Source organism: Camelus dromedarius, chromosome 31 (genome assembly GCF_036321535.1).
Source record: "Camelus dromedarius isolate mCamDro1 chromosome 31, mCamDro1.pat, whole genome shotgun sequence".
Taxonomy (NCBI): domain Eukaryota; kingdom Metazoa; phylum Chordata; class Mammalia; order Artiodactyla; family Camelidae; genus Camelus; species Camelus dromedarius.
In genome coordinates, this window is record NC_087466.1 from 3,965,286 (window position 1) to 3,981,098 (window position 15,813).

Here is a 15,813-nt window from a genome sequence, read left to right on the forward strand (position 1 = left end):
CTGGGCAAAGGGTCCCATTCCACGTAACCCCTCCCCATATCAGGACCCCATTTACAGCAGGACAAATTGACAACCTTCCTGGGACGACTCAAGACAAATGCTCCATGATCATCTAGACTCAGAGATGTCTCACTCAGCAATTGTCCTGTGATCAGGACCACCCGCTTCTCCTCAAGACAACAGAGGAAAATCCTCCTTCAGCTCAAGTCAACCCTGCCTTCAACCCCTCAATGAGTCCTCACTGCTGTTTGCATGAAATCCCAACCCCTCAGCCCCACAAGGTGACTTCCTGGTCTAATCGCGCCCCCTCTGCACCCACACGCAGCCCCTCCCCTCGCTCTGGGCCCCCTCCCTCCCTCCTCTGTCAGAGTCAACTGAGCTTCTGTCCCTTCCCAACATCACAGCACCCACCTCTGTCAGCTGGGAGAAGATAAGCTTGAACTTGAGATCAGGGTGGAAACACACATTTTTGCAGCTTTGGGGATTTGTTAACCAAGGGCAGACACGCACCACAACACACAGGGGTAGAGCCTTTCTTTTCACATGTCTGTCTTCGTTGAAATCATTGATGTTACAGAAATCCATGGTAATAGACTAGGGGGCTTCCTGCACCTTCATCCCCCATCAGCCCTCATCAAGATGACTTCCCTCCTCCAATCTCCCCTCCTCTCACCCCTCCTCCTACCCCCTCACACATGACAGTAACACACACACCAGCTTCAGCATCCCTGGGACACTGTTTAGGATACGCCCATACTCCACGTTCCAAAACTCATGTGCACTCAGGTGAGGTGGGAAGACCCATGAAAAAGACAAGCAGGACCCTCAGGCACAGCTGTTACTCTCCTGCCAGCACCATCCTGGTCCGTGGCCCAGTGGCGTTATCTAGCTTTTTGCCTCTGAAATGGCTTACTTCTAAGGAAGTGGAACTTACCCCTAAGATTCTATTGGTTCCCTGAGCTAATTCCTGATTGGTCAATCTGTAGCACTTCATTTGCATGGAGCTCCCTCCTGATTGGTACCTTTCTACCATTCCTGATTGGCCCATTTCTATCCCTCCTGATTGGTCTATTTCTACAAAGATTTCTCCTAATTAGTCAATTTTTATTACACCTTATTTGCATATGATGTTGCAAAGTGTAGAATGGCAGCCTATATAAGCCTGTGTAAACCCACAACCGGGGTCCAGAGTTTGGAGTATTAACTCCTCTGGGCCTGCTGGCATAATAAATCTGAGTTCTCCATCCCTCCATGTGCTGCTTGGTCTCTTCCCCAAATCCAGTTTGCTTTCTCAACTGAGCTGTAACACACTTGGCTGCTACACAAGCAGTCCATCAAAGCACAACCACATGGATTCATCTGCATGTTACTGTCCCTGGTTGGCAGCGACCTGAATGTCGTACTGACAGCAAGAAGGAAGGATGCCAGGGACACTGTTTTGCAGCTTCGAAGTTCAGGGCTGGATGTCCTTCACTGGAATTCAGTTCACATTGGCTTATGTTTTCCAACCCAGAAGAATATTCGCTGTGGACCGAGACCAGGCACGTTGTGCAGAGACAGACCGTCCTCACTGACAGGGGCTGAGTTATAAAAATCCCTAGGAAGGTGAAAACTCTCAACAGAGGCCAAGAGGCACCCCCTGAACTGTGGGTCGGGCAGCAGGAGGGGTGGGGCTGGGCCATCAGTGGGATTTTTGTGTCACTTCAACTCTGGGGGTGTCATTGTGGGTTACACGTAGCTGCCACGGTCTGCCCCACAGATGTAATCAGCCTCGTCCTCCTCCCGCACATTCTGGATGGTCAGGTAGTGCTCTCAGCCACAGCCCAAGCCTGAGAAGCGATCAGAGACCCCATCCCCCTTGGATTCAACAACACCGCTGGTGCCGACTTCCAACTCGAATCGTGGGCTGTTCCCTGGGTCCTGCTGGTACTAGTTCACGTATTAACCACTGTAGCCACTGCTCAGGTGCAGGTCAGCTTGGACGAGGCTCCCAGGGAGGCAGATGCAGATGGCGACTGTGTCAGCACAGGCTGGGAGAGGGAGCCTGGAAACACAACACACCCATTAGTTCCCTGCGGGTGGGGCAGGGTGGCGGGAGCTGGGAGTCAGGGTCCTGAGTGCGTCCCAACCTGTGCACTGGAGGAGGGGCGGGAGGAGGCAGAGCAGAGTCCAGGTCATGTTGCAGATGCATGTGAGGTGTGCTGTGGCTGCTGCTGTTAGGCTCTCTTCTCCTCTCACCCCAGGACCAAGGGCCCTTCATGCAAATTAGCTACTGTTCTCTGCCCAACCCTGCCCATCCAGGGACCCAGAGTGTTCCCCTTGTCCAGTGTCAGGCCTGCGAAGGTGGCCACTCTGGCCTGGCCCAAGGCTCCTCAGGGTCCCCGAGAGGACCCAGTGCTGGGCCCAGGGACCCCCTGAGCAGAGACCCAGGTCAGGTGTCTGCTGTCCCAGCCGAGAGCCCCCACTGTCTCCTGTGCCAGTGCACATAAACTCAATGGTACAAGAACTGAGGACAGAGACAGTTCACTTAGGATCACCGTTCCCAGATCCTTAGGAAGCTGGAGTTCTCTTCCCACGAGACTCCTCATCTGATTGGCAGAGAGGACGAGTGGGGGGCTTCTGGGGGGATCCATTAGATTCTGGAGGGAATCACTGGATCCCCTGGGAAATGTGGAGACCCGGGGGGAGCACAGACGGGTGAGTGGTGGTAAAACCTGGGTGTCCGGAACATGAGGCCTCTCTGGAAGGATCGGATCTGAGAGGTTCCAGGTGGAGGAAGAGGGAGGGAGTGTCCAGTTCCTGGAAGATCTGCTAACACATCACCAGCTTCTGACAGTGACCTTAGGAATGACCGGAGAGGTCATAGGGTGGAGGGTTGTAGGAAGAGGAGGAGCCCGGGGTTTGGAAGGAAAGTTATGATTCAGAGGGGATGGGAGCAGGGAGAGCTTGCAGAAAAGACAGCGAAGAAGCCCCAGATGCTTAGAGGAGAGGTAGGAGGCGGGGCTGGTCCCCAGGATCCCCCCTCCTCCACCTCTGCTCCTAGGGAAGGGTGTTGGGGCCAGATGGGGACAGGAGCCCACACACCATCCACTGCTGGGTCTTCCCCCCAGGTGGCAGCTCCACACACAGGCGAGGCCTGCAGAGGTCAAGGCTCGGGATTTGTCCCCTGAGAGGAAGCACCTGCTCCCATGTCCAGCTCCAGCCAGTAAGCCCAGTTGCAGGGCCCCAGCAGTGGGAGTTTCTGGGTGAGGTCCAGGCTTGGTGGGTTCTGAGTGCACTCACAGCACCCCCTGGTGTTGCTCGAGGGAATGTTCATGGTGGTGGAAATGATGCAGAAGGGATGGCAGCCCTTTTTTCCTTCCTAGTAATAATCATTCACTCAATAATCAAATGCACGAATTAAATAAAAATATGCATTACATATCTTACATCCTCTGCTGAGAGGTTTCGTTTTTATATCCCTCTCTTGTATTTCAGGTCTGTATTCCATCTACTTTATTCTTCTGTTTCTATTTCTACCTGAGTTCACCTCCTGCTCCTTTTGTTCCTAGTGTCTGTAGCTGCTCATCCGGGGGTTTGATGTTGTTCCCCCCAAATATGTCATTGAGTCATCTCAGTATTAATGTCAACATATTCTGGTTTTGCATCGATATTTATTTTCCTCATTGTTGGTGTGACAGGTGACGATTTTACTGGATCCTGGACTTTGGGGAGGTGACATCAAGAGTCTCTGAGTCCCTTTTAGTCTTTGTTGGTCAGGGATTGTCCTGCAGCAGAAGATTGGGGTGTGTTCACATCCACTGTCCCAGCAAAGGGAGGCCCTGACCCCACTGCTCTGTGCCACTGACTCTCTCCTGGGAATCATGGGGCCGCTATGGTCATCAGCTCCTTCACATCCAGGGGACATGGGGTACAGACTGCTGCTGGGCTTGCTGACCTCAGGGAGGGAAGCCAGGCTGAGAGGGGCTGCTTTGCTGCAGTGGTCAGGTGCTCGGCCCACTGGGCTCCTTGGCCTCAGGGACATAAGGGAGGGAGGGCACTGCTGTGTCCATCCCTGCCCCTACCCTGGGTTCAGTCCTATTAACACAGGTAGGGTCAGGGCTCAGTCCTCACTGGCCCCACAGTCCCCAGCAGAGGGACAGGAGTGCAGACTAGCCTGCCTGTGTCCTGCACTCAATCTCACTCAGAGGGATGGGGAGGAAGTCCAGCACCTCCTCGGCTGACAGAATCCTGGATGGAGATCTGGACAGCTGACCACACCTCCAGCCTGCCTGGCTTAGGCTGGATGCACTGAGGGGATGGAGGCTCCTCACCCTTAATGTCCAGACACAAACCCAGTGGCGACAGGGCCCGGCCCACTTCTGTCAATGGAGCTGGGATCCCAGGTTCCTGCTCAGCATTGCTAGGACCCCTGCTGAGGGCACAGTACAGGTAGTTTACTTGTCAACGTGAGATCAGCAAGATCAAAAGGGAAGGTCGTCCTAGTGGTGTTGGATTCCTGAGTCTCACGGCTGCTGGATAGAATTCAGAGCTGAGCTCCGGTCACCATCATATTGAAGGGAAGGGGGAACCCCAGGAACGATGAACACACACTGGGGGAGGCTGGAGTAGGCACACTGCCTGGAACCTTTGGGCACAACATGGGGGCACGGTGCCCCCTTCCCCTGTGGGGCTGACATTTCACCCTCTCTCTTCCTCTCCGATCCCTCAGGGCTGAGCTCACTGAGCTCACGGGGAGGTTTTGGTAGCTCTTCCCTGAGAGTTTACATCACTGTGTTAGTGTAACTGCCACTACCCATATACACAGCACAGTAATAGTCGGCCTCATCCTCGGGCTGGGCCCCCGTGATGGTGAGAGCGGCTTTGTTCCCAGAGATGGATCCAGAGAAGCGACTGGGGACACCAGAGAGGCGGTTGCTTGTTCTGTAGATAAGAGTGCTTGGAGCCTGACCTGGTGTCTGCTGGATCCAACCAGGGTAGTTACTGGTAGTGACAGACCCGGAGCTGAGGCCACAGGTGAGTGTGACGGTCCCTCCTGGAGACACTGACATGGATGGCTCCTGGGTCACCACAGTCTGAGAATTCACTCCTAAAAGCGATAGGAGAGAGACAGGAGTGGTTATGGAGACCAGGGTCACTCCAACACCTGGCTATAGACACCCCCCAAGGAGTCAGCGTTCTGGCCCCTGACCTAAGCCATGAGCGAGGAGCCCGAGCAGAAGCACCGTCCAGGCCATGGTGGGGACGCTCCTGGGACACGGGTCCTCAGCCTCCTGGACTGCACTGTGGGGTCCTTGGGCCTTTTCATGCCTCCCGGACCCACTGGGAGGAGAAGGGGCTTTATGCAAATCAGCTTCCTCAGTCTCTCTACACAGTGTCACCTGCTGTCCCCTGGGAGAGGTCTGTATCGAGCAGATGCGGGAACGTCACCCTGACCCATAAGGCGCAGTGATGAGAGATTGAGTGATGGGGGTGAAGCCTGTCACCAAGTGTGCTCCCCCTGCCCCTGTGACCTCAGCCTTAAATCTCTTCCCTGCAGAGCCTGAGGGCTGAAAGTGGAGATGGTGGGTTCCTCCCCTCTGGGCCCTGAAATCTAGTCCCCCCACAGCTACCCCCATCCCTGGGACAGGTCTCCCTTCCTCTGTGAAATCCCTGCTTGTCTCCTTCGGAGGAGCTGAGCTGACCCTCCTCCTCCAGCACTGAGCCCACTGGGAAGTCACAGAGCCCGAGACTGGGGTGAGAGGGGACAGGGGTCTCACTGGTCTCAGTCCTGGACCACAGGGCAGCCCCACAGCGCGCTTTGCTGGTCACGGGGCACAGCCTCACCGAGGACCAGAGACCTGAGGGCCCAGCTGGTTGGGCAGCTCACCTGGTCACCATTCACAGGTGCATAGTCGGCTTCCCTGATTCTGTGGCTCTTTTTTGCTGAGTCACATCCTACGTTTTCATTTCCAACTGGAGTCCTGGCCCATGGAGGCTGCAAAGCTGTGCATATGGAACCATTAAATGTTGCAGCGCCCTCCCCTCTTCATGAAGTACAGTCTAGAAAAGCTAACTGACCCACGGGTGCACCAGTGCAGGTGTCAGTGACAATGGGACAGGGAGTTGGTTCGAATCACGTGTAGGAGGACTGCTGAGTCCCCATCAGGAGCACAGGCCCCACCCCCAGGCCCAGCTCCTGGAAGTGCTTGGTCCTTCCTGAGCGGCTGTGCAGGGCCCAGAGGGCAGCCTCAACTCGCCCCCTCCTGGTACAGTGTGGAAAATGAAAAAAAATTTTTTTAATGGTATCCAGAAAAAAAGAGATAAAATGAGTTTTTTCTTAGGAAAATACAACATTGGCTCTGATGGAGAAAATAAGAAAATGAACTAACTTCCAAGGAGGAAAACCAAAAATTTTATTATGGAATTATTCTACACGTAGATATAATATATAACATTTTCATCCAGAATGTCTAACAAAACTTCAGCAATCACGTGGTTCCAATAGATCTGATTTCTACATTTTTCACAAAATGTTGAAAAGGATGTAATCTCCAACTACTCTGAGAAAGCAGTTAAAACAGTTATAAACAACTGTAAATAAAATGGGAAAAACAAGTAAAATTAGAAACCTCTATCGTTAAACTTAAAACCAAATGTCCTAAACAAAATATTAACAAAGAAATTATAATACCAGATGATAAACTGATAATGTTATTAACTGTCATTTATCCTAATATACCTGTTGTGTTTTATATTAACATATTTTAAAATATAAATTTAACACAAATAATAAAAAATGATAATATTAAACCCACATTAAAATAGTGTCACCAACAGTCAGTTTTCCAGTGTTCAACTTGTCTTTCATATTAAGTCATTTAAATTTAAATTTAACACCGTAAGAGCAAAAACCACATAAACATTGAAGCAGACACAATAATAATATGCTAACACACTCTCATTCAGACACACACACACACAACATCACACGGGTTCTACAGGGAGGACTTTGCCCACGAGCTGTGTCTTCTCTGGACAGACTCTCCCAGGAGCCCACATCCTCCTTGAAATACGCGCTGACTCCTCACCTCCTAACAGCCCCTCCCTGACCTGGACTTGGAAAAGACTCCGTGGAAGACGGGGAGGAGTCACCCTGATCTGCACCATGTGCTGAGGGAGCAGGTCTAGGAGCTCTCAGGTGATGGGGCCTCACAGGGAGGACAGTCACACGACAGTCACGACAGTTTGCCCAGCTCCCCAGGAGTCTGAGGGTTGACCAGCTGTCTGCCCCAACACCTCCTCTGCTACTCTGAATTCTGTCCCCTGCTGGCCATGGGGCCACGTCCTCCAGGCACTGGGATGTCCCCTGTCCCCATGCAGATCGTTCCTTTTACAGAAGTCTTCCTCATGTGACCCCAGGAGAGGGGGAACAGGGCCATCCTGGTACCTGGGTCCCCCTTCCTCGTATCTGATACACTGCGCTGGTGTCCTCCTTTACATGGGGCCACCCTTGTTGATCTAGTAGTGTTTCTTTCTTTCTCCCGCTAGACTTTGTCCTGGGACATAATGAACCCTAACACCTGCTCCCAGCACAGCCTTCCAGTCCCCACAGGACATGATGGGGTCAGTGTGAACCCATCACGTGGACCCTGACCAGGGGGAGGCAGACCCCCAGCCCTGAGCCCTGGGGTCCTGTCTGGAGCCGAGTCTCTGCCGTCTCAGCGTGTCATGTCCTGTCTGTCCTTTTCCTCATCGAGACCTGACAGGTGCAGCCAAGAAGGTGTGATCCATCTGGCTGCATAAAGAACCTTCAAGGGAAGATGTCAACACAAAGTGGTGAGCATTCCATCCCTGAGGTGACCGCCAGTAGATTAGGAGACGTTGTGGTCTTGTTCTTTCCAAAGCCTTGGGTTTTAGCATGTGGGAAGCGCTGAGAACACGTGTCCCGGCTTCTTCCTTCCAGTCTGCTCTTCCAGTTCCTTGACACTTAACAGGAGTAGGTAAATGTTCCATTGAATGTGCGATGAGCGCCCCCTAGAGACACACTTCTGGGATAACTGACGCTCGGTCATCTATCAAGAGCCAGTCTTTTTCTTGATGGTCTCTGATCTCAATAACCCTGCATTAGCAGCATGTGGTCATCACGCCATCTCAGGGGACTGCAGCTCAGCCCCGCCCCACGTGGCTCCTAAACCCCAGTTCGGTTCCACTCTTTCCTGACCCGATTCTATACTTACTCCTTCCTCAGAAACGCGTGGCCCCTGACTGTGCTCCTTCCCTTCACCTGCTCCCCCGTCATCCCCGACACCACAGTCTGACCGTTGTGTCCAATCCACACCCCCACGTGGTCCCTTCCTTCACTCTCACCTCCTCCTCCCTCAACTTGTAGTGGGACCCACACATCATCACCTTCTGTTTCTTCCCCGTACCCTGTCCCTTGGCTCCCATGTCCACCCACCAAGGCCACCTCTTCCTCCTCAGTCACGTGTGATGTATTGATGAGGACACACACTGCCTTACATCGTTCAAGCTGTATCCAAGCTCTGGAGCCACCGAGCACCTGGTAGGTGTTCACTCAAAGGAGTGGGTGGACGGACCTCCGTACAGTCCTTCTTAATCAGGCACATCTGGATTTCACCTCCCTGATTCTGACCCAACGTGGGCTCGGTCCCCAGTGCAGCCGCCCAGGGCTATCCAGGAAGTCCTGTTCACTTTAAGAAAAGCAGTCAAGGCTCTGCTGACAAGGACTGGGTTTAGGGGCAGAATTTGAGAGGTCAGGACACATTCTTTAGACAAAGTCCCTGAGGGTTGGTCTAAGACTCCACTTTCAAGAAAAACAAAGAAAGGACACAGCTATGTTGGCTGAGCAGCGAGGGCTGGGGGACACCAGGTTTTTGTCTCACTTCCCCACACCCGACCTGGAGCACTGTGTGAGCACTGAAGCGGCTGTCATAACATCCACAGTAATAGTCAGCCTCGTCCTCAACCTGGAGCCCAGTGATGGTCGGGGAGGCAGAGCTGCCAGACTTGGAGCCAGAGAATCAGTCGGGGACCCCTGAGGTATGATTGTTAGCATTGTAGATCAGAAGTTTGGGGGCCGTTCCTGGGAGCTGTTGGTACCACTGCACATAATAACCACTCCCAATATTGTTGCTGATCCAGTGCAGGAGATGGTGACCCTCTGGCCTGGGGATCCAGACATGGAGGGCGGCTGAGTCAGCACAGACTGGGCCCAACCCTGCAAGTGGGAGACACAGAGATGCTGATTCTGGGGTCCAGACGCAAGAGGAGGATGGGGACATAGCTGTCCTGAGAGGCCCCCTTCCCCTGTCCCTCATCCAGTCACCTGTGCAATGAGCAAGCAGGGTGAGTAGGAGAGGGGACCAGACCATGGTGGGGATGGTGACTGGGTCCTGACTTCTGTGGCCCTACAGCTGAGCAGAGCATCCCCAGTTCTCTCCTCCTCTTCATATTCTGAGAGAGGGAGGAACCAGTTATGCAAATGACCCCTATTGCTCTCTGATCCCTCCCTGGGCTCAGTGTCAAGTCCCTCTGCCTGAGGGGGCAGATGTTGGGCAGGGGCGGGGCTGTGTGTGGCTCCAGGGTTTGGGGGGATCCAAGCTAGGAGCCCTGAGCAGAAGGCAACACCCAGGCCAGGGGTGGTCCCAGCTCCCCTCCCCCAAGACATTCATGGGACACTGCACAGGGCAGATCTGTCAGCAGGTGACCAGGCCCCTGGCAGGAAGGGAGCAGGTGCAGGGAGAAGGGCCGCCCCGCCCCCCTTGCCCAGAGGACAGACCAAGAGGCACTGCAGATGCCCCCAAATGCCGTGTCCCATCACTTCCCCTAAAGGACCCTCTTGTTTGAGGGAGTGAGGAGGTGAGGAGAGGAGCCCAGGACGTGGGTTGGGGGCACCCACAGAGCCCTGCTTGGGAGGCCCCGTTGTTGGTGTAGAGATCATCCCTCCCCAGGGGTCTGTTATCCTCTGTCTAGATATGACTCTAGGTAATGACCCTCAAGCAAATTCAATTTGTTGTATGATTGGCCATCTGTCTTTGCCTGGACATCAGGTCTGGGCAGTGACTCCAGGACAGAGGAGGAGGAAGCATGAGGCCGGTGTGTCCTTCAGAGCTGAGAGCTCACAGGTCTCCTGGGGGCCGAGGTGCAGGACAGTCCCCCTGGATTGAGGACTCGGCTGCCCAAGTGGGCAAGAGCCAGTGGTGTGTCTTCCCAGCCTGCCTGGCCCAGACCCTGAGCTCTCAGGGCCAGTCCCACAGCGCCCCCTGCTGGGCGCAGAGCCACATCCTCCCAGGGTCCCAGCCAGCCTCCTGGAAGGGCTTTCTGACACCTGCAGTTGGGTCTTTCTGGTGTCATCGCCCAGGGCACTACAATGAATCTGTCCGCTCTGTTTATCTGGGGCTGAAATGTTAATGTTCCCAGGGCACTAGTGAAGTTCCGAGTTAAATGGAATGAGGATGAACCAGATATTTCAGAATCACCTGATAGCTGAGATTCCCTCTGTCTGGGTTTCTCATTAGTGGATAATCACCTTGAACCAAGTTCAAAGATTAAAGTTCCCAGAAAACTGCTATGGTTCACACCTGATAGTCAAAAGAGGTGAGTGACTCTTGCAGGTTGGTTAATTCTTGGTTGTTACAAGATCCCTTGATTGACTCACCCAGTCCCCACTACACAGTTTTTGGCTTTTATTGAGGTCTCAGCCATGAGATATCACATCGTCGGGGGGGGGGGGGAAATGTCCTGTGTTCTGGATTATTCTGTGGGTTCCCTCTTGCCCTAGAGTGTTATTCTGGCAGAACTGATTTTCCTGTGGCTCTCTGAGAGAGTAAATAGATTTTTAGTCTAGTTTTGTTGATTCTGTCAGCAAGGTTCGACATGAAAAGAACATTATTGTAAATGGAACTCTCACCCCTTTGCAGAGTGTCTTCCTCCATGTCTGGCCCTGGGAACCCTCATGAAATTTTCCCTAACCTGCCCTGGGCTCTGATCAAGTTTATTAAGGGCTATGGATTTAGTGGGGGTTTGGATTTATAAGGTCTAAGCCATGTTAGTTTTTTTCATATACTGGGACTGGAATGACATACACTTTGAACCACTTTTAAGTTTACATAATTATTTTCATTAATTGTGACCTGGAAAATGTGTGTATTCATTCCCGTTAATTTTCATTCCAATCTCTACTCCTCAAGGTAAATTGATTCTTCCTTGTAAAATATTTGCATGCTTGCCTTACTTCCATTATTGCTGTGGTAGGGTCATGAGGAAGCGGAGGTCTGGGAACACAAGTCTGTCCCCGGGCATACGGTCCCGCTCCACGTAACCCTCCAGGGTATCCGCACCCCGTTTGTTGCAGGACAGATTCACATTCTTCCTGGGATGTTTCAAGGCCAATAGCTCTTGAGAACGTGTATAGTTTTGGAGGTTGGTGTCTTTGAATTTCCTCTTTAGGATTCATGATGTAGGTTCCATCTCTAAGCCTTGGAAACACCACCAGGAACCCTGAAGCTGCACAGGTGCCTCTCCTGGCTAGATCCTCTGGGTCAGAATTCTCATTAACCAGTTGCAGGTCACACAGTTGTTCCTGGCATTTAGGTGATGATCACAAGCCCGTCACCCCAGGTGCACATGACAGGTGATGCACATTCAATGACCAGGCTGCTGCCCCCAGCCTCTGCCCCCTGGCCCGCCCCCACCTGCTCAGCGCCTCCTTCAGGATTAAAGCTCTTCTCTGTGCCTCACCTTGAATTCCAGGAACGAAACATGGGTTCCAGGTCTTCAAATGTGATGTCCTACACCTCCCCTTCGTCAGACACATCAGGACACGTGTTACAGAGGAAGGATTATCCAGCTTGTTTGTTCCTCTGTGTCTTTTCCTACACTTTCCATTTCCTTGTGAGGACCTCCTACCTCATGTTCCATTGCAAGTGAAGACCGTGTTTGGAGTGAGAATTTTGATCAATTTGGGAATAATTGTTATCTCAGTGTCAGTGAGTGTTTTGACCTACAAAGTAGGAATATCTATTCATTGTTTTAAAAAAATCTCTTGCAATGTATTGTCATTTTCAGTGCATAGGACTTTTGATTTTTTTCAAATTTACCCTCATGTGTTTCATATTGATGATATTAAAGGTTTTATTCTTTTCAGTTTAGAAATTGAAGTTTCAGGACTATTCTAGAGGATACGATTAACTTCTGCAGGTTGCCTTTTGTATCACAAAATTCCAGTTGAAACACTCAGACAGGAAGTCTCGTTTAATGACACCTCCACCCCGAGTGGAGCCTGGCCTGATTCCACCGCTTTTTCTTCTTCCAGTGTCTCCACGGAGAGACTTTTGCTTTTGAACAAGCAATGTTTCCCGAGATCACCTGACTTGGGAAAGAATATGCTAGTGATGGAAAAGTTGAATGGAAGAAAAAGATACACTATTGTCAAATCTTCAAGGAAAATCCAGCGCTTGTCTAATATGAGACTGGAGGTCACCCCCTGAGCGTGACTTCATCTGAGCCATCGACGGCGGGGAGGGCACCAGGCCAGGGGAGCAGGGAGGATTTTGTCTCATTTCCTCCCTGGTCTGTTGCACCTTGTGAGCTTCACTGCTGTCGTCCCAGGCAGCACAGTAATAGTCAGCCTTGTCCTCGGGCTGCAGCCCAGAGATGAGCAGAAGCCCTGCATTGGCCGAGGCATCTCTGGACCCAGAGAAGCGGCTCAGGACCCCAGAGCCCTGGTGCTTGTATGAGTCTGAGTAGTAGTACAGGAGATACCGGGGAGGGCTCCCTGCCTTCTGCTGGTACGAACTTATGTCGTAGCTGCCAACACTGTTCCCACTGCTCAGGGTGCAGGTGAGTCTGGCTGATGCTCCCAGAGATGCAGAGAAGGAGGCTGGCTGAGTCCCCACAGTCTGGGAGAGGGACCCTGCAAACACAGACACAAGGGGCAATGGTATGGGACTTGAAGGAAACATTCCCAGAGTCTGAGCCACAGAGACTGCTGCAGGCGGGGAACTGAGATCCAGTCCCCAATGCCCGTCCCTACCTGTGCCTTGAGAGAGGAGCTGGGGAAGGGTCCAGGCCATGGTGCTCACAGACCCCTGGTCCCCACCCTGGGGCTGGGCTGCCCTGGCCTCCTTTTCTTCCCAGGCTCTGCCAGAGGAGGGGCGGCCCATGCAAATGGCTGTCCCCCCAGGGACTGCCCAGCACCTCCCTGAGCCCTGGTGCTGGAGCTCAGCTCACAGCCCAGACTCAGGGTGGTGGAGGGTGGCCTCCCCCTTTGGAGACCTGGGAGGAGGCACCTGCTGAGACCACAGGGGTCCCTGCTCAGGGGACTCTGCCAGCCAGAAAATACTCACTGCTGAGTCCCCATCAGGAGCACAGGCCCTGCCCACAGCCCAGCTCCTGGGAGTGAGTGCTCCTCCCTGAGCAGCTGTGCACAGACCGCAAGACAGTCCCACCCCGCTCCCTGTTGGTAACATCTTCAAAATGAAAAATGAAAGAAAAACAGCACATTACCTTTAGCAAAAATAGATAAAATACATTCTTACCAAGGAAGATACAACATTGACTCCATTAGTGAAAGTAAGTAAACAGAGCACTTTCCGAACTAAAAATTTTCATTATGAAAATAATCCTAGAAAGACATGATATGTACATTTTCATGGTGAATGTCTAATAAACCTTCTGAGATCACATAGTTCCAAGAATTGTTTTGTGTATTTTTTACTAAAGTTTGAAAAAGAGGCAAAGTGTCCTAGTTCTTAGGAAAGAGTAGGGGAGAGGGCTTTTCTTGTCCACCCTGGGGACAGGGATGCTCCCACACTGGGACTTTCATCTCCATAGGAACCTATTGAATTTTCCAAAACTTCCATCTCTGTTAACTATAGCCCCACAGCCCCAGCCTTGCCTGCATTGCAGGCCCTGCCTGTGTGCGTGAAAGGACAGTGACAGGGAGCAGCAGGGCACGCATGTGGTGACAAGTCCTGTGTGCATGTTGGGTGTGCTAGGGGGTTGCGACCAAGGGGCCTGAACACAGCTGGGATGTGTCAGCTAGGATGTAAGGGAGGAGTCAGGTGATTGCCCTGCAGAGACTGGAAGACCCCTCGGGTCAGAGGTCAGGGCTCGGCCAAGGTCAGAAGAAAGAGGAGGGTGGTTGCTAGTGACCCTGCTGAATGGACACTGGAGATCGGACCAGTGGACCCTCTGAACATGTGACTCCAGCACCTCCAAATGGAGCAGAAACTCTTGGGAAATAAAAATCTCCCTAAGCCCTGAAGTTGTTTTTTGCCAAGTTTTCGTGAACGTGCAGGGACGTGTGTTCATACAGCCCAGATGCGCTCACAGTGACGGTAACCGTGCACACATGCTCATTGTGCAGACCCTGGATTCACTCCCTTGATTACATGTAATAGTCCTGATAGAGCACAGTGTTGTCAGTGGGGACCCAGCCCTGGTCTCATCCTGGGAGGGTAAACAGTGCTCTGTGAGTCCCCAGGGGCCGGGGGAGGCTGGGGGCTCAGGGTTTGGGTCTCACTTCCCCGCTGGCCTGGAGCACTGTGTAAGCACTGAGGCTGCTGTCCCAGGCTGAGCAGTAATAATCAGCCTCGTCCTCAGCCTGGAGCCCAGAGATGCTGAGGGAAGCCATGCTGCCAGACCTGGAGCCTGAGAACCTCTCGGAGACCCCTGAGGGCCGCTGGTTATTCCTGAGGGTCAGGAGTCTGGGGGCCTGGCCTGGGTGTTGCTGCAGCCAAGCTGCACCCTCGTTGCCAACACTGTGACTGTCTCCCGTGCAGGTGAGTGTGGCCGTCTGTCCCGGGGACGCAGTCACTGACTGGGGCTGAGTCAGCCTTGCCTGGGCCACGGTCACTGTAAGGAGGACGCAGAGGGGTGTGAGAGCAAGACTCCACTCCCGGTGAAGGAGAGAGGAGTGAGGAGCAGAGCTGAAGGGCCCCCATCCCTGCCACGAAGTTAACGTGGGCTCACCTGTGAGGTGAGGGAGGAGGGTGAGCAGGATAGGAGCCCAGGTCATGGTGGAAACTCAGACGCTGACACCTAAAGCTCTGGTGTGGAGACCAGGCTCCCCCAAGCTCTTTATCTCCCTGAATTACACAAGGGGTGGGGTTACATATGCAAATAGACCAGGTGTCTGAGAGCTCCAGCCTCTTGCCCTGGGTGCTCACAGGCAGGAGGACAGAGAGGAGGAGGAGGTGAGTGACCCTGGGGGAGGCACCTGGCTCTCGGTGACCCTGGGTTCTGGCAGGTCCGTGGAGCCCAACGCGCACACAGCTGGCCAGACTCCTGAGGGGTTTCCCAATTGGGAGGGGCACCGCAGGCCTGTCCCACACTGTCTTACACGCCCTTAGACCCCTACCCCATTCTCTCTACCCACCTGACTCCCCACCTGGAGCCTCCCTCATCCTGCTGCTATATTGCAAAGCTGCTCATGTAGAAAGGGGCTCCTTCAGTGCTCCATCCACCGCATCCAGGGCTCTGCCCACATGTCCTCCAGGAGCCCCTTTTTCCCCAAGCATCCCCTCCATCCTCCTTCTGAACGGACGTGATGGTCAGGGGTCACTCAGGGATGGAGCAGCCCCTCTGACTGTTCTCACTGCTGTTCTGAGCCCAGCTCTGCCCTCGCAGCTCTGGCTCCCACATCTGTGTCTCTTCCTCCAGGTCGAGGAGGCCAGTCCTTTCCATACATTGAGTGGGGATCCCGCCCCACACAGAGCAAGTCAGGAGAGGACACGGGGCCTGGCAGCTGTTTCAACGGCCCTGTTTCCAACCCGACTGTGTTGTGGTGGTTGGGGTTATAATTTTTCC

The 15,813-nt window shown here is 53.1% G+C and overlaps 1 gene segment (V, D, J or C); it reads right to left on the bottom strand.

Moving 5' to 3' along the window:
* Positions 1–14,509: 14,509 nt before the first annotated feature.
* On the bottom strand, positions 14,510–15,022 carry LOC135319714 (immunoglobulin lambda variable 10-54-like). The segment is given in 2 exon segments: positions 14,510–14,859; positions 14,977–15,022. Coding segments are annotated over 2 exon segments (396 nt in total).
* Positions 15,023–15,813: the final 791 nt, after the last annotated feature.